The sequence below is a fragment of the Coturnix japonica genome, chromosome 8 (genome assembly GCF_001577835.2).
Source record: "Coturnix japonica isolate 7356 chromosome 8, Coturnix japonica 2.1, whole genome shotgun sequence".
NCBI classification, from domain to species: domain Eukaryota; kingdom Metazoa; phylum Chordata; class Aves; order Galliformes; family Phasianidae; genus Coturnix; species Coturnix japonica.
In genome coordinates, this window is record NC_029523.1 from 3637642 (window position 1) to 3657038 (window position 19397).

Consider the following 19397-nt stretch of genomic DNA (forward strand, 5'->3'; position numbering starts at 1 on the left):
GGATACTTAGGCAGTTGGACTCCATAGTCTTCATAGGGTTCACTCCATCTGAACCACTGTATTCTATTATGAATTCCCTTATAATTTGAGGGAATTTTCCCTTATAAACAGTATTGCAGTCATTCTGATGTTAAGAGATAGTAAGGCAGAAGAATACTAAACTTCTGTGTCTTTTAAGCATTCTCTATAATTAAGAAGTTCTGCCACTGTTGTTTAAAACATCTGTTCATGCTGCTGCTTTTTTTCTTTTTTGCTTGCTTTGTTTCTAGGCTGAATCATGAACTTCGAGGATGGGTTCATAGACATGAAGTGGAAAGAACAAGGTCTAGAAGGAAGTCCAATAACCAGCATCAGAAAGCACGGGTTATGCAGGTAGGCATAAGTCACTCATGAGTCAGTATCACAACAGAATGAGTACACGCATCTCTACAAAACCTGTAGATTCTTCACACCATGTACCTACTGTGTATAGTATCAACCCCTATTATTTGTTTCTGATTAGACTGGCCTTGTTAAAACACTTGCCTTTTGCTTTGTCTCAAGCTTGGTTGCTGCTTGCCATTTCATTTATTCTCACCAGTGGAAAAAAATATCCATGTGTTGTTCAAGGTCACTCTACCTCCTTAGACATTCCCTCTACTACAGCTGTGCATCATGTTTTACATAGTGCCAAACCAAGAAAATGTTTACTGTTTTCCATTGGTGTCATCTTCTTTTCCCCCTTTTTTCAGAGCTCTGTTAGTGAGAAGGTACATTCCCAACTAATGACCATGCCTTACACAGACACAAGCCTCAGGTAAGGCAAAACAACTTGTTTGTTATTGCTTTCTACTTAATAACTTTGTTTTTCACTAGCAGCTGATAAGTGCCTGTTTTCACTGCATTGTCAGTTTTTTTCAGTGAGATGCATTTATTGGCCTAATTTCTGTACCTCAGCGGTTAGCTGCTTCTTGCAATTCAAACTACGCATAAAGGAATATGGTATCAGAGCTTTGCTCTCCCTAGGTCTTTCTACCAATAAATCTTAATAAAGTCTTTACTTCACTCTACAGGGTCTCTTTCTAGACAGATTTGAATCTGCAAGGGAAGATAAAAAGCAGGGGACAGAAGTATTTCATAAGAAAGTTTCTAAGTGTCAGCAGTCCAATAAGAACAGTTTTACTGTCTTTAAGAGTAAGAGTACTATAGTTAGCAGCAAATACATTATTTGGATGAAGTATCATTACATCTTATATATATGTTTCACTTCATCTCCTAGTTTTCCTTGCTGATAATTCAAACATACTAATTTGAAGTTTCTTGACTCTTCTTCACCTTTACCTGCATATGTCCTGTCCTTTTGCTGGAGGATGGGGAAAAATGGGGAGAAAAGCTTAAGGAAAACAAAAATTCTCTCTCGTGTATTCTCTGTGACAGTGTTTAAAAGGATCTCTGCTTTGAAGTGGCAAGGAAGAGTAAGGAAAATGGAGTATAAAGTAGACTTTATGGAGAGAAATACCTGAGGTATTGCCACTGACAGTGAGGCAGCTGCAGCCCTTGCCATTTTCATTGCAGCTTTGAAAGCAAAATCATCCTGGAGAAAAGCAGCGAGCTGTAGGAAGGTGTTGTGGAAACCATGCTGCCAAATTCTGATTTGTCTTGACTAATTAAGTCAACAAACAAACAAAAAACCTGCTTTTATAGTTTTATGGGCAGATGAAGGACATCCATTTTAACTGAAAACTGAACCAACAAGCTTGTCATTATAGCATAGGGTATTTTAATATATATACCTGCATTACTCTTGAAAGAAATGTATCAGTATAATTAAAAACAGTCTGACATCATGCAGCTCTGCATGGAATATTGTACTGTGCTCAGAATTAAGTGAGGTACTTTTTGTGTTGTCTTTTTTTTCTTCCTGGAGGACTGATGTTTAAATGAAGGAGACCATTGAGTGAGTCACAGCAGTTACATGCTGTGACTGTCCTGGAACAGCTGAGAGCATAGAAAAGACTTCCAGTTTCTCCCAAAGACATCAGTTACTACATGCTCTGTGAAATCACAGAGTAGCAGAATAATTTAAGTTATTAAGGGATCTCTGGAGAGATCCAGTCCAACCTCCTACTCCAAGTAAATTTAACTTCAAAGTCAAGTCAAGTGGTTCAGAGCAGTGTCCAGCTGAGCTTTGAATATCTCCTGAAGCAGAGATGCCACCAGCTGTCTAGGCACTTGTCCCAGTGCTAAACCACATCATTGTGAAATATTTTTCCTCTGTAGCCACTTGGAATATTTCCTGTAGTAATTTGTGGCTATTGACTCTTACCCCTTCACTGTGCATCTCTGTCAGAAGAGTCTCAATCTCCTTTACATGTTTCCTGATATGTAACTTAAGTACATATAAACATCTCTGAAGCTCTTATTAATGAACAAAATGCCTTTATTTATATTCTACTCTCAAGACTTTTATTCAGTACTTCTTCTGTGATTAGAAAAAGAGTGACCATTGCCTTGTAGATCACCCCTGCTGGTGACCTATAAAAACTGTGGTTCTTGATGCTTAAAGCACAGTGTCTACAGCTTCACACCTTAAAACAAGCACTCTTGCGACACACTTGTGTTCTGTAATGCAGAACAAAGCATCCTTCTAACTTCAAAAGCGAGAAAGATTCATTTATCCTGAAATAAATAGCCACATTCAGCATCACTGTTTGGAGATTCAGTTTAATACACTGTATTTCCTGTGATATTTTGTTACTAAGTGTATAGTTGGAATAATACAAGTGTAGAGTTGGAATTACAGAGTAAATAGCCAGAGGGTATCTAAAAAAAGACTCGCCAGTGCTGAGGCTTTCAGTCAAGATGGATGCTCACCAATGTTGAAGCTCACCACAAAAACTCTACAAAGGAGCAATCTCCAGAAAGAGATGCTGCCTTAGTGGTGGTCAGCCCTTAAATGGGATCTAGTCAAGCTCCAACCCTTCCAGGAGCACAGCTGAATTACCTTCACCTGTGCTCCTGCAGCTGACTCCTTGCTTGCCTCAGGTGGTTAATCAGAGGTTCAGGCTGTGATCAGCAGTTAACCTTAAACTAAGAAACAAGTAGCTTTGAGCCTGTTTCAAGTCCTGCATTTCTCCTGTCCTTTCATGAAGCAATCTGTGGTGGGTACCCTTAAATGCACAAAGGTCAGCATGGTATAATGCCAGTAATCTGGTAATGCCTGCAGTTCTGAACTAGCGATAGAGATGGAACTCGTTTACCTTGCTGAAGGCCCATTGGTTTCCATCTACTTTGTTGTTCCATCCCGTGGCTGGATTTCAAGTTATAAAAGGCTGTTTTCCAGATCTAGCTGGATCTTCTTCAGTGTGGGCGAGAAAACGGAACTGTGGGACCTATTTCAGTTTTCAGGATGTGTTTTACGGAGCAACACATGGGAGTTACGTCTTTTACCACAGTAGAACTTCAATGCTAAATCTCAGGGGTATTCCCATGGGCCTACGTGTTTTTAGGAATGAGCAATCAAGCTCAGATTAGCTTGGGTCTTTGTTTCCTGTGTGTGAAGGATGCAATCTGATTCTTCACTTGCGTAGTTTTGCTGATGAGGGCGTACAGAATAGTGCTGTCTACTCTTGATCCCCAGGATTTTCACCTCCCCATCTCACTAAGAGAAGCATGGTTTGGCAGCTGCGCTCCTATCTCAACAGGGCCAGATGATCAGTAGAAGCGGAGAGAATGATGGCCTGCTATTACTACCGCTCAAGAAAATCACTTGATGATAGATTTGAGCCTTGTTTGAGGGGCGTAGTTATGTATAATTTAGAAACATACCATAATAATCTATATCAGCCAACATAGCTCAGAATCTGGGTCAGCACCAGACGGCTTGGGGAGGAATAGTCTCATCAGTGTTTTTGCCACAAATACTGCAAACAGATAGTATGCTATTAAAGTGGGAAAGAATTAAAATGACTGGTTGGAGATCCAGCTAATGGTTTGTCTAAGTACAGCTTTCCAATTTGATTAAATGTGGTATTTTTGAATGGGAGCAGGATGATAACAAAATGTGCTGGGAATTTCTCACCTTTCCAAGATAAACAGTGGATTGCATGACTTGCTAGCGTTTTCACACAGAATGTGTTTAACAGTGTATTTTCCTTACTGTATTTTTTCCTTTTTTGGGATATTTAAGATGGGAATTGAGGAAAAGATAAGCTAGGATTACATGAATGCTGTGAATGTCTTCTTTTTACCCACTGTCTAAACTGAAAATGGAGAGCAAGTCTTTGAGCTGACCAGAGATAGAGAGAAGGTGGATGAGGGAGAAGATGAGATCGTCACATGAGAAATTCTGTTTGTGTTTAACTTTACACTCCTACACTTCAGTAGATCTCTGTATCTAATACGTTTCATGCTCCTTCAGTGGGTAAAGAGCTGTTGTTTTTTGGAAAGCAGGTGTTTTAAAGCCATTTTCTCGCTTAAGTTAACTTTCTTGTGTCTGAAATAATTACTTTCTTCCCTTCTTTATTTCAGCAGGAACTCAGGGAATGAGCTGCAAGTGTATTACGCCTCTCCAAGGAGCTATCAAGACTTCTTTGAAGCTATTCACAGAAAGGAAGATACATTCTATGTGGTGTCATTTCGCAGAGTAAGTGAAGCAGTTGTTCATTGCTGGTCTTTTACATGAATCCTTCACTCTGATACACTGTGTGTCTCATAACAAGAGATGCTGTAGTCAAACTTGATGCTAAACTTGCTTCTTCCTAAGTGATGGTTCACACTAAAATGGCCGGATTGTGGTCTTCTCAGATATGCCTGTCACTGGTAAGAGTGGAAAGGGTGTTTTGCAGAAAACATTGCAATACAAGGGCAATACAGCATGGGAATGTATGAGAAACTCAGGGACAGGGGAAGCAGGATTGAGGTACGGGGTATCTGAGGGTGTGAGAGGCTGTCTGCAAAGGAAATGGTATTCCTCTTCGCAGTTTTTAAAGGAAAACTGCGATGTGATTTTATCAGGTAAGCAGTAGGTAAATTCGGTGTATTATGTGTGAGTTTCTAATGGGACTAATTCTGAGACACCTTTATTGAAAGGTTAATATTGACTGGCAGAGTTCATACCTTAAGTTAGCGAGTTGTTCACCCTCATCATAGTTATAGTAGGAGTACTGAGCCTTGAGATTGAATAATTTTTTCAACACCGTCATAAAATCCTTCAAGGCCAGTATGTGATTCCTGCTGCTCTGCAAGAATTCCAGTGGAGGGTTTCATCTCTCTTCCTGTGCCTGCTCATTTTTCCAGATGTGCAGTGCTTCTATTATGGATTATGCAGGCAGGGAGGAGATTGAAGAACACAGGGACAGTTTGGAGAGAGAGTCTGTGCATGGCCATGCTCAGGAAGCTCTAAAGAGGCAGAACCTTCTTGTGTGTATTGTAAATGTGTTAAGAGCTTTTAGTGTGTGTGTCAGTATGGAGGCACAGAGCTGTGCTTAAAGGCATTCAGTTGTGCACATGTACCTCATTGTATTGTGGCAGTCAGTCCTGGTACGTGCTTCAGGATGGTGTGAACGGGTATCTTACTACAGCATTTAAGGAGCTGCTTCTGCAGGGTGCAAAGTACAGGGCTCTCAGCCCAACACATCCTGTGTGGATGTTTCAACCCTCTATTAGTATGGAGTGTTCAGAAAGTATCACCATCTGTTTTGTGTCATCTTTTGAATTTTGCTTGTCTTTTTGAACTGCTTGCTATGGGGCTGCAGATGTTGCTAGCACCGAGGCTTGTTTTGGCCTACAAGACAAATTACTTGGAACTAAGAAATGTTTCATTGTGTGCTTCAGTGGCATCCCAGGTCCCCTTGCTGTGGCTGCCCAGAAGTGTGAGGCAGGTAGGGGCAGGTGTAAAGCACTGGAGCAGGCTGCAAGGAAATGGGAAATAATGGAAAGATGCTCAGACAAAGGGAGTTCTGCAGGGCTTTTTGCTATTGCCAAACTGGCAAATAATTGTGGCAAATAATTGGCCTTGCCAATTTCTTCCTCTCAGGCATTTGTGATTTTCAATTTGAGACAGGTGAGCTCTTGTGCAGATGTACAGGACAGGCTTGTGCTACAGCTTTGATAGGCACATTCTCACATCCACAGCACACTTAGCAACAGTAAAAGCTATTTTAAAACTGGAATTCTGAGCATTTGATGACACTTTCTGTGCTGAAAAGCTGAGGGGTCTTGGTGCAAGGAAAGCTACCAGAGTGAAAAGGTGCTTGGGGTCTAGTGATGGAAATCATTAGAGCAAACAGTGGTTCAGGCAGCAGCTGGTGGCTGGGAGAATCTATTTCCTTTGTTTTGTAGAGGTCCTGATGAGTTCTGAGACTTGTCTGTAATGCATATTTGGCCCAGATGTGAATCTGGGGTCTTACCTTGCTAAGCCTCCTGCCTTGCTATTTTGTTGTTGTAACATTAGAATTGTTATATACGTGCTTATTCTCAGCTAATGTTTGTCTAGGACCCAGCAACACCATATTTCCTCATCATGAAAGTGTCCTGAGTGATAGGAGGCAGGAAGCTGGTGGCTGTAGCTACAGCAGCTCATTCACACACAAGCAATCCTTGCCTGAGGTCAATGGAACCCCAGCAATGACAGCAGCTGGTATTGCTCCTGTGACATTCTCAGCTGCCCTCTTTTGTGATGGCTTCAGGCATGGGCATGGACAGGGTGGCATGCATATGTGTATGCTTATGCAAGGCCAGGACCTTGTGCATTGCCAAGTCTCCGGTGCCTGTTTAAGAGCATTGTATTATATGCACACAAGAAACTCAGTTATGTGGTGGGATGTCCCACAGGAAGCCGCTCTTGTGGCAGTAGAAGAGTGCCTGTGGCTACTATTCAGCCAACAATACTAGGCAGAGCATCTTCAACTCCTAGCAAAGCTGGTTTGCACCCTGAGTTAGAGAGCTGTGTTTCAAAGCTGAGAATGGAAATGTCTTCTCTTGCTTCAGCTGAAGACTTCTCCTCACATCTTCAAAGGGAAGATAAACAATTCACAAATCAGAATGCATGACTTCAGTTTCCAGACAGTGATAACAGTGATGGCATGCAGATTTTTGTTGCCTTTTGCGTAGATACGTTTGTCATACTGTTTCTGAAATGATTATTTAGAAGGGAATTGCTGGATCTGAGATGCTATTTCTTCCTGGCTCAGGAATCTTCTGTCAGCCTGCCCTGTATATATCAATAGATGTACATATATAAGTAGGTTTGTGTAACACATCCTTCTTTGGTGTAGTCTGCAGTAACTTTCTTACTATGTGAGATACCTGTATTTAGAAAAGATTGAGGCAAAAGAAAAAGAAATAGTGGTACTTTCGTTAGGATTAGGCTTTTATTAAGGGTTGAATAGAAATATGAGATTAGTTTCCAGTGTTGGGATTACTCGGTTGTGTCACAAGGCTGGAATTTTGTTATTAAACGCTTGGCATGTTCTGCTGTTCTTTCAGCTAACAACACAAATACAGCCAGCACCAGGCTGTGCATATCCTGAGGATGAGTAGAAGGGAGTGGAGAATTGATAATAGAAGTTTTTTTACTGGAAACACAAAGTAAAAAAGCAGAACAATGTTTGTCTAATTCCTCACTTTCTGTCATGGCTGTAGTCTACCTGAATGCGTGTGCTGGTACACAGGTTTTGTTTACACTGTATGTCCTGGTAGTTGTCAGCTTTCATTTGGACTTAGAGCTATCCTTGGAAATCAAGTGAGCCTTGTGCCACAGAATTCCCATCGCTTGGCTCTGCTCTCTTGCAGGAAGAGGTCTGGGGACTTTTTAAAACCATCTATGAAGTTTATTTGGTAGCAAAGCTGTGGGTATTTTTGTTTTATATATGCAACGTTGTCAAATCAAAAGCAGTTTTATATACCACCTCGTTTGTTACTTTATGGGGAGAACCTGATCTTGTGACGAGTTCTGCCCGGAGGCACTTTCAGATGGCTGGCCTGGATTGTTTGTGATTGCAGGCAAAAGGAGCCCTGCAGGGCTTAGGCAGCACCAGCTGGGCTTCAGCCAGGGGTGTCCTTCATCTCAGCACTGCTGGCACCGTTTTCTCTGGACCCTGTTCTCATTTCACTGATGGTTAGGAGCTGAGAGGGGGCTGATTTCCTCGTAAGGTTGAGGGACAGTTCCCTTGTGTTTACTTGCTCATTTACCAAGGTAGAAGTGATGCCTGGAGGTGATGGGTTTTGTTCTCCTGGCTGGCTGTTTGGCACGCAGGTTCTCCCAAGTGTCTGGTAGGTTGTTATACTGTTAGCAGAAGTATACAAAAGGACAGGAATCATACAGTTAGGAGACCCAGAGATTGGATTGTTCTGGTACAGGTGATGTGAGCTTTAGAGCTCCAGAGATCCCTTCCACCCCATGTCTCTGGGATCCCCATTCTTTGTGCTCTGTGTGTAGTACCACGTAACCCAGTGTTTGACCCTGATCTGAGTGCTGAAATGTAATGTTTTTTTGGTGAGTTTTCCAAGTACTCATACTTGAAGGAGCTGTGCCTTCACTTCCCTGGATCTCTGAGAAAATGGCACTTGCTAGGACTGTCATGCATCTCTTATATGGCAAGACTCAGCTTTCTGAAGGTGTAAGGTTGGGCACAGTCATCCCTGAGTGGTGCTTGGTGGTTCCTATAAGACTGAATTTCTCATGCTCTCTTCAGCTTTTTCTCTCTGTGCTTTGGAAGGCTTGCATGTGCACATACCACAGTTGGAGCTGGCTTTTTTTCCCTTTTATAAGGAGGTCAGAGGAAGATAAAAGTAGTACTTGGACCAAGTAAGACCATACACGAAGAAGGACTTTCACTAAAAGCCTACAAAATTTATTTCCTGCCATTGCCAGGAGACTCTGTAATGTCATTTTTTTAGCCACAAGAAATATGTAGCTGACAGCAAGCAAAGAATTCTTGAACGAGGTCAGTGTTTTCTCCCAGCTCTGCCAGGCCTCAGCAGCCAATGTCCCTCACAGGCAGGGCTTGTCACAGTTTATTTCTTGAGATGTTAACTTGCTGATTTCATTATTTCTCCAACTTTTAGGAAGACCTTGTGTTCAGCTTTCCCTTAGTATTGCAGAAACTGACACTTAGCAACATAACAAAATACATGTTACCTGGTATTCACACCTGCTGTCCCTCCAGTGCTCAGAAGCTGTGTGTTTATGCCACAGACCTAAACTGTGTTGCTTTGGGTTGGCTTTAAGAGTGTGTTCAGAGCAGAGCAATCTGTGCATTGAATAGCAAAAGCAAGTTGCTGTGCATCACTGAAAAGAGTGCCACAATTGGAGCTCTGCTGCTAACTGTAGCCAGGAGAGATGGATGGAGATGGACACCTTACTTTGATACAGTGATTTGTAGAGATGTTCAGAAATACTGCTCTTAGCAGAAAAGACCTTTTGGGGGTGAAAAACCAGTCTCTGACATGCTGAGTTTTAATTAGGTTCCCTCACCGTCACTAGGTGGAGGCTGAGTGGAGATCTATCATCTCCCTGAAGTATGTTGGAGTCTCCAGTTGATGTTGAACCCCTTTCTTCATTTCTCCCAGGTCTAAGAGACACAATTCAGTGTCAGTAGTTTTGCCAGCAGCTTTGATTTCTGCCCGTTGACGTCTCTGATACCAAGCCTGCTTGATCTGTTCTAAAATACCAGCAGAACATGGCTGTGGAATTCAGGTCTGTTGAGGTAACATGCTCTGTCAGCTGGGAGGAGAGGCACCTGGCTGCCACTGCAGTCATCCTGTGAGCCTGGCACTGCCTGTTGTTAAAGCTGTCCTCTTTCCAGAGCTCACATCTGTTTTGCCAGAGCATTCAAACCTTGCCATTTTTTCTAGAATTACTTTGTTAGCTTACATATGTAGGAATGAATTTCTGCTGGTGGTGGCTCCAACTGAGTCACAGATAACTGCACAAAGATTGCTGTAAAAGCGGTAGGAAGATTTGGTACTATCATGTTCAGAGGAGGTGAACGTTCCTGCTGGTTGAGCACAAAAGGTAAGAAAAGAGCATAGGATTTTTCTGAGGAAAATGTTGTGTTTCCTGGCTAACCTTAGCTGCTTTTTAAAACACGAATAGCTAACAATTTGAAAGGCAATTAAGTAGATCGCAGAAGAAAACAACCCTTCTAATTTACTTTGAACTGCAAATGCTGCTTCAAATCCCCTCAGTTCTATTCTGTGGTTAGAGGCAGAATGCCCCCAGCTCCCAGGGCTCAGCAGTACATTTCAATCTCATGGGAGGCTCTGTCAAGGATGCTTGGCTGACATCATTATAGGCTCATTAAGGACAATGGCGTTTGTAGCATAAGCGTGTAATTACTGATATTAATGGAATCGTGGCTTAAAGTCTGAGCTGTTTGGGGATTTTTAAAAGGCCGCTAACATTCCCTTTCAGTAATTTCTCTATTTATTTCAAAGTGCAGATGTCTCCTGGTATTAAAGCTTGCCAACTGCATTTAATGGCAGTGCACATACAGTGCTTCATAGTATGCTGCAGTAAAAAAATGGATATTAAAACTTGATTCTGGTTATTGCATGTTAGAGCAAGGGTAATGCTGGCCCTATGGAAATTGATAGCAAAGCCATTACCAGCTTCAATAGAACCAGAATTTCACTTTGCAGATCTGCTTCAATTCTGTGGTACATAAACCATAGAGCTTCAGACAAATATAGTATTTGAAGATGTGAATATCTGGTCCTTGAAGGCAGCATCTGGAACAGACATTTAAGGATTCCTCCAGTTGTGCAAACAAGCTTTTACAGAAGTGATTAAGGCAAATTTAAATGAGGGCTATTTTCTTTCTTTGTCCATATCTTTCTCACACACACATTATGTTAGAAATAAAACATCTAATTTGTGTTTTGCTTTCCTTGGTAAGAAGCTTGTGTCATGTTAATTGTGTTTTGGATTATGTGTTATTTTCAGGCAGCAAAAAGATTGTAGTGTGTTGAGAAGGAGAGGAGACCCTGCATTTCCAGTGGGTCAGAGAGACATTCGTTGCAGCCATGGTCTCCGAGCAGTTCTGTGCTGTATGCACTTCATAGAAAGGCAGCTAAAGTTCAGGTAGTAGCAGTTCTGTTCCCAATGTTAAAACAGGTGTGCACAAGAAAAGCAAAGCAATGACAGTCATTTCAGTTGTCATCTGACCTTGCTCTTCTTGCCAGTTAGGAATCATTTCTCTGTTCTGCCATGGGGTAAGCTGCTGTGAAGGACCAAATCATTGCTGCTGCATGATGTTGCTTGGCTGAGATGCTTGTGGCAGTACTTTGCTGTGCTACAAACGTAGTTTTGTTTGTAGTTTGAACTTATTCAGGGAATGTAAGCAAGACAGGTTCCAGTTCATTGCAGATTTGATGCCACGTGTGTCCTGCAGGCAAAGATGAATTGTATTGAGTTGGCTTCAGATGATGTTTCATATCTAGAAGTTCAGTTCTAGCATATTTTTCTCGTATTTTGTTACATTTGTCAATGGGTGTTTTGTCACTGAACTTATAGTTTTCTTCTCCGGACTTTCTTTGTGGATTTTAGTGGGTAAGGTTGTATCATTTGGTCTCCCATTCAGATAAAATGCAAGGATGAGACTTCTGAGTATTGCTGCTTCTAAAGACAAAGTATCTTCTTTGTACATCTGTGGTTTGTGTATTTGCAGCTGCTTGCTTGCAAGTTAAAATACAAGGTTTCAAAAGATTTTAAAAGCTCCCATTTCTTCTATGAAACCCGACCTAAGCTATTGAGAGAAAAATGACTTTACCATAGGAATTTAAGATGATCTTCTCCTGTATAGTGTACAGACAATGAGAGTTACATGTACTGAAAGACTCAAAGCTAAATGTATAGTATCCATCATAAAACTTTGGCGCTTGCAAAACAAGGGTCACCCTTTAGCCTGTGTTCTCTATGGAGCTGACCCTCATCTCTGGAAAAGATGTGAGAAGGAAAGCAGTGTGTGTGGTTGTGCTTCATCATGCCCTGAGCCTCACGAGTAAGCCATTGTCAAATTAGAGCTGCAATTTGCTTTCGAATTTGAAAATCATTTATGAAAACCTCCTGTTTCCATTTAAGCATCACTAATGAGAATGAATCCTGCCTGCTACATGATTTGTTACCAGTTCTCTTGGCTAAACTGTGCGTTCCCTCCATGTCAGAATGTTCTCCTCCCATAGCTCTGGTATCCGTCTGAAAATGCGAAATGAGCTTTGCTTTTGGCCTTTCTTGCTGCCATCTTCCCTAGCATGGAATATTTCTGTTAGGCATGGTGTCAGGGAGAGCTGACTTGTCAAACGTGATGGGAAGAAGAGGGTTCTCTGTGGTCTTCTGAGTACTCAGCTAGGAAATGTTGCTTTTCGTAGCAGCTTAGGGCTGTTGCTCAATCTAAAAGTCTTCAGAATGAAATGTAATAATCTGAGATTAATGGTACTGTATGGTGTACAAATGGCCCGACTTTAATCCTGGGATTATGGGAATGAATTCTTAAGAAAGCAACTCCAAGTTTTAAGTAACAGCTCAGAGTGGCATTTTTTTTCCTGTGTTTGTAGATAAAGACCAGTGATTCCTTAGAAAGCATTTCTTTCAGAGCCTTATGGGGTGTTCCAACAGAGCCTCCAGTGGTTCCTTGTTTCTCACTGCTGTTACTCTGCAATGTCTGGAAGTTTTGTCCTGCCTTGAGAACATACTCTCAGTGGTACAGAAACAAGAGCCATGCATTTGCTTTGGAGGGCAAGCATCCAGGAAAGCCAGCCGAGGCAGACAGAGGAGCAGGAGCCAGGCAGTGAGGTACCTTGGATTTACAGAGCAGACACCAAAGAGGAGCAGCCAGCAAGTACCAGCTGCACTGCAGCCTCTTCCGGGCAGCAGCTGTTTGGCTCAGCCCAATACAAACAGTGGTTAGGAGGACCAGAACAAGAATGCAGAAGCGTTCCCAAGGAGGGAGGTAATGCCCTTAGCATCAAGCGCGGTTTTGTTTCATTTGGAAGTGCCTGTTGTGATGTTAGCTCTCCAAGACGTTTTGGATGCAAAGTCTTCGTCACCCTGATTTTTATCTCCTTAGTGTCTCTTTGAATCCCGCTGTCCTCCAAATAAAACTGAGAATAGATGCAGTGTTGAGGACATATATGTAAGCACAGACAGCAAGTCACTTGAATACTTCTGGCATGGACCAAGAGTCACTCTTGACTTTTGTGTGCATAGTCTTGAGTCGTTTGTCTTCTGTATGGTTGCTGGAACTTCATGAAACATATTAATGCCGTCATTGAACTTCTCTCAGCCTTATATGTCCCAGGCCTAACTAATACTTTGTTATTTTTAAACTAGTGTTTGGAAGGGCAACGTACACTGTAGATAATTACAGTGAAAATAGAACGTACTGCAGAAATCTTCTCCAAAACCCAAACTGGTTGCAGACAGATGTGACCAGTAATAGCCTACATTTATTCAAAGTCTGCTGTATGCTTGACAGACAAAGAGTTGTGGGCAAGAAACAGAGGAAGATTGTTGGTTTTGGAAAGCCCCTGTATAATACCCACTGCTTGTGAAATAGATGTGGAGATAGAATAGAGAAATAGAACTAGGAAGTGTGGGAGGAAGAGCGATTATAAAGTGGGAACTGTCTCACTTAGGAGGAGTGGAGAACAGGCATTTGCCAACAATAAAGTGTGCAGAAGAGTGAGATTGTCCACAAACAAGTAAAGGGCTTTGAAGTACAGCACGCAGTGGAAATGCAGCTCTGAAGCTGTCTCTCCTCAGGAAAGAGACCAAATTTAGTAATATTTTAATAGTGCCAGATAGCTTTTTTTCTTCAATGGTAGCACTGCATTCTTTGAAACAAATTCAGCTGAGATTAATCAGAGCAGTTCCCAGAAGGGAACGATGGACTCCTGTTATGATCTGTAGCAGTATTTAATTATGGAATCGATGCTATCTGAGCTCTAACTAAACTCCATAGCTGCAGTAACCAGTTAGGCTTTAACTTAGTGTCTGGTAGGAGTGAGTTCTTGCATGAAAGAGTGACCTTCATGATCTTTCACACAACTTCATTGACGGTATGTGCAGAGAGCACCTTGAAATACACCTGCTTGTTTTCTTGTTTGAACTTCATGCTTTCACAGCTTCAGAGTACTTCATTTTTTTTCTTATGGTTGCTTTAAATTTTTGTCTGGCAGCCCTACCTGGATTCTTTATAAAAGTACAGTATGCATCATTCAGGTCTTCTTGGTTTCCCTAAGCTGTGTGTGTATATACACAACACAAATCCTACCTTTTAGCAGATTTTAATCATGATGATAGTCTTACATCTGAGATGATTACTTAAAGTCTTACAAACACATTTAGAGTTAATTCTGGTCAGATGGAGTTATTTGCTTCCAGTCGAGGTTAATCCTTTTGCCAGATTTTTAGCTGGCCAACACACAAAGCTTATTATCTGAATTAAGAGCCCAGGTGCTATTATGAGTGCACACAGATTATCACCAACTCCTACTGGACCAAACAGAACTCCTGAGCCTTCCAGGTTTTATTTTTAAGTCAGTAACTCCTAGGGTAGGAGGCGTGATGAAATGAACAGTATGTTTTTGTTTTTAAACTATACTAAAACTTAGTAACTGTCTTTAAAACTGAGATTAAAACTCAGAAGTTATTCTGTGCTTATGAGGCTTGTAGCCTATCTACTGGGATGGAAAGGCAGGCTGCAGAAGTCTGCTTTGTTCTCATAAAGGGATCAGAAAAGGGCTTAGAGGACTCTTTGGCACCTCAGTCTCCTTTCTGAGACTCCTAGAAAGCAGTAGGTCCTATTCTCTGAATGCAGGGGGGCCCTTCCATACAGTTGTGATTATACAAAGGCAAGGTAGATGGATAGCCAGAGGTTATATAGGAAAGACTCACTGATGTTGAGGCTCACAGTCAAGATGCTCACCAATGTTAAGGCTCACTGTAGAAACTCCACACAGGAACAATCTCCAGAAAGAGATGCTGCCTTAGTGGTGGTCAGCCCTTAAATGGGATCTAGGAGAGAGGAAGTTTCCACAGTTGAAGGAGAACGTGGTTGGGCTGACGATCAATTTTTGCAAATTGAACACCAGCCCTGATAAGATCATTAAACATCTGTTTTCGGGACACCCTTATGGGTCCCAACTGAGGGGCTCGTGGAGCCGGCCTCTTAGCTTTAATTACTGGCAGAACTTCAGCCTCTTCCAATATTTGGATGTTACATTTAGTCCGCAGGCACTCCGTTTCTCCCAGATTGGCCACTAACTGAGCTGCCTGCATTTTCCCATACAGCCCCACTATGTTTTTATCCAAGCATCAGGATGGGCCTGTTCCAGATGTGTATCCACTGTAGCTAGAAGATCTTTCAGAGAATCCTATATGGGAGCATTCTGTCTTTGTTCATAGCAAGAGGGGCACACAAGCAACTCAGTGTCTGCACCATGGGAGGTGGAAAAGGCTTGTGTTAAATCACATCTCCTCTTTTCTAAGAACAGTCGTGAGTGCTTGAACCTGGAGTTTTTGATCAGGATCAGGAGCTCAGGAGCTAAACAGGGTTGGAAAATAGCTGTTTTGCTGTCCCTGCTAGTCTGGGGCCTATGTCTTTAGCAGGGTATCTCCTTCACATTAAGAAAATACATCATGGGCTTCTCTTTGCTTTTGCTAAACCTTGAGTTTGGTACATGCTTACCAGCTGTAACTTTCCAGAGGGCAACCAAGGTGCTGTTGTATGGGAAATCACAGCTTGAACCTCTGATTAATCAGCTGAGGCAAGTGTTGGGTCAGCTGCAGGAGCACAGGTGAGAGTAATGGACCTCGACTCCACCTCCTCTAAGACCTCATTTAAGGGCTGACCACCACTGAGGTGGCATCTCTTGGAGGTTGCTCCCCAGTGGAGACTGCCTCAGCTATCCGGTCAAGGCATTGACATTGGTGAGTTTTCTTTACTAATAACCTTTGCCTATTTGCTATCATCTTTGTTGACATCTTTATATTAGCCACCCTTATAGCTGTGTACTGTATAGGTAACAATTTCTTATTCTTCTGTTCTCATACCAACATAGAGAAATGTGGATGCAGAAAGAAAAGGAAAGGTGCTGTTGTTTGCTGAAAAATGGGCAGATGCAACGCTTCTCTTTGCATAAAATTCTAAGGTAGTTAACTGTGGCTTTAGGAGAATAATATTAATAATAAATTGTGAAGAATTATGCTTGCACATGTAGAAAGGAACCATTTACATTCACACAGAACACGGAGGTAATACTGCAGGTGCTGAAAATGGAGCATTAACCCAGCTGGGAAGTCTCTGGCAGCCTTGTGACAGGGTATGGCTGTTATAAGTGTCATGTTGGTTTATTGTGATAATCCAGGACAGGAGTTACCCACAGTGTGTCATTTGTCAAGAGGTTAAAGCAAACATGTAAAAAGTGTGTATGCAATCCCTTCTTGTTATCTTGCATGTGCAAGTCTGTAAGCAAGAAAGTAAGCATGCAAACTTCTTCATGGAGAACAGTCTGATGTCCTATATGTTGTCGAATAATCAGCATTTGATTCCCTCCAGCAGCCCTGTCCCTTCTCCTGGCAGGTGTAATAACCATTACTGTCCATCATCCTCCTGCAAATTCAGGACCTCTTTACATGGCTCAAAACCAACAGCCCTTATGACTTACAAGCCTCTCCAGGTCTGAGTAGTTGATATAAGAACTTGCCTGTTGGCTTATAAAAGTCGATTCCTGTAACTAACTTAATTTCTTAGGTAACAGGAACCTAAGAATAAGATGGGTCTGGGTTAAAAGAAAGGAAAAAAGCAAGAAACAAAAACAGAATTAAAAACAACTCTGAGTCTCAGCTGTGGCGCTTTTGTCTGATTCTGTTAGAAATTGCCTTTACTTGCTTGTAGCACTTGCTACATCCTGCCAAAGCCTTGATGCACCTACTTTGTTTTGTATGAAATCACACTATTGAATTCAACCCATTAACAACAAGTTAACGGGTTCCTTGTCTGTGCTTCTCTCCCAGCAGTGGCTGGTGCAGTTTTTCTAGGGCTGTGTGCACTCTAGGTATGCTTGTAAACACATTTCTGTGTGATCATAGAAGTGGAGGGAAATGATCTGCAGCTCGGGGACTGCCTGAAGTTCACACTGCCTTTGTGCAGGTTCAGGGGTAGCTCTGCAGAGCCAGGAGTGGTTCAAAGGGTGAGGAAGAATGTAAGCAAAAGAGTGTGAGTCCACCAGAATGGAGCAGCATGAAGCTTTTACTGTTCTCTCTATTCCCTCGTGTTGCAGGCCTGTTTAGTTAGATGTGAAACCTTTATCACGGGTTGAAATTGTGTGGGTATGGGCCATGAAACTCAGCCAAAGGTGACTTAGAACCTCCAGGAGCTCTCGAATCAGCAGGAAATTCAGTAGCCTGCAGGGGTGTACATCAGGTGATGCTAATCATATTTAAGATGTATTGTGTTCTCCACACTCTTCCCGTTCTCTCCTACAGCTGAAGGTGCGGATAAGGAAAAAGCTGAGTAGATGATATATCTTGAGTTAACTTCTGGCAGCAGTGCTGGTGGTATCGTGAACAGGGGGAAGACATGGTGATGTGGTTGGAAACACATAGAGATGTCAAATTAGCAAAATCTACATGCAGTAAAGCGGTTTGATTGCGTTATGTGAAACTAGAGGCTTAAGGCTCTTCAGACTTCCTTGTGTCCTGTGCTGTCTGGTATTTTCATTGGTGTGTTGGGGTGATAGAATAGAGGCTGTGTGTATTAAATCGGTTCATGACAAGCTGAATGGGTCTCCAGCTGTGCATGAGGAGGGGATTGGAATGTAATGCCTTCCAAGGTGCTCGATGCTCCTCTGACACTTTGCAGGTGCTGTGGTGAGTCCATGATGTTTAGTCTTTTTGCGTGGGGTTAAAACTACTGCAGTAGTAAAAACAAAACATAAAAGAGGGTAGGATTCACACAGAAGCGTGGTTCAGAGCTCTGTGTCTTCAGGCTTATGCAATTAATGTAGCCCATGTAGTCAGATCAGGTTGTTTTGCCTGAGCACTCATCAACTCAGTACCTAGGAGTTCACCAACGTACTTACTTGTCTAAAACCATTCAGACATCATTCTTTGAATCTTCATTCTGTGATTAGAATTCCAGTCGATCCTTTCTTTGTCCTGAAAGTCTGATGACAGAAAAGGCCCTCCTGGTTTCTCCCACCTATCCCAAACACCTACTGCTGCGTGGACTGAATTTCCTTCTGGGGGTGCCTCTCTCCTCCAGATTCCAAAGGGAGCCCAGGCAGCTCTGTCAGGCAGCTAAAGCTGGAAAAAATTAATCTCGCCTTAAGTGGGGAGATGAAAAGCTCCTATTTGCTTGAGCCATTATGTTTTAAATGTGGTTAAGAGTTGGCAAGTACTGATAGAAGAAAACATATTGCTCTCCAGGAAGAGCAGTACCCCAGGGACTATCAGGCCCACTCTGCTATAGCTTGATGTCTTTTGAGTAGCGTGTGAGGATCTATCTCCCTGCGTATTTATCTTCCAAAAGCTGACCTTTCACTCTCTTTAATGTGGTGCCCATGATGTGGCTCAGCCAATTGCTGCAGCAAGCAGGCACTTGGTCACATGCGCTGTCATGAGATGTGTGTGGAGTGCAGTGCAGTGTTCCTGCACCTCTTTACACCCCCTGGATCAGCCCCTGCTTATCCTTTTATCAGTCAGGCTTCCCACACAATCCAAGTGAACTGTTGTCACAGGAGAGAGCTTTTTCATAACAGCTGTTTTGGCTGTGAAAGTTTTGGCCCCCACGGTGCCAAATGGGGCTTGTATGAATTCTCAGCACTGCTCAAAAGTGGAAGATGCCTTTCCTGGCCTGGCTAGGTGAGCTGCTTCCAGTAATACCAGTGAGAACGTGTGTCACTGCCAGAAGGAAGAATGCTGTTGTTTCCGTAGTGGTGCGTGCTGGGGTGCATCCCTCCCTGAGCCATTTAATGTTCTCAGAAAAATAGCCTATGGAGAAGCTGAGCTGCTTTTCTGCAATTTATGGAGGTCAGGGGACTTGGAGGAGCCTGACAGCTGCCAGAAGCTGGCAGAGGAAAGGCATGAGGACTGAGAAAGAAGGAAGCCTCTTCTGGTGCCCGTGAGAAGCTGAGCTGCTCAGCTCGCTGTTGGTTGTGCTTAGCTGCACTAATTAGGGGTGTCTGTAGGTAGATCGGGGGTGACCAGGGAACAACGCCCAACGTCAGGCATCCAGATCCTTCTTGCCACCAAGTGTGAGTTAATTATTTAACTTATTTATGCCTGTAAGGGCTCTTTTCCATTGCGTTGTTTTCTTCTTTTGGTGTCAGGTTTTGGTTTTTTTGGGGGGAAAAAAAGTTAATGTTTACAGACATTTTTCCCCTTATAAAATGAAATCTGTTTCTAGAACTGA

At 42.4% G+C, this 19397-nt stretch overlaps 1 protein-coding gene across 2 annotated transcripts in view; it reads left to right on the plus strand.

The window, feature by feature from the left end:
• The window catches only part of ATF6 (activating transcription factor 6), a 69312-nt gene that overhangs the window by 25337 nt on the left and 24578 nt on the right, over positions 1-19397 (plus strand). Inside the window, exons 12-14 of one of the 2 annotated variants that reach the window (XM_015869466.2) lie at positions 270-372; positions 732-796; positions 4510-4624. In XM_015869466.2, the coding sequence (XP_015724952.1) occupies positions 270-372; positions 732-796; positions 4510-4624 (283 nt within the window). The remainder of the gene's footprint in view (positions 1-269; positions 373-731; positions 797-4509; positions 4625-19397) is intronic. The other variant, XM_015869467.2, reaches the window with a different exon arrangement.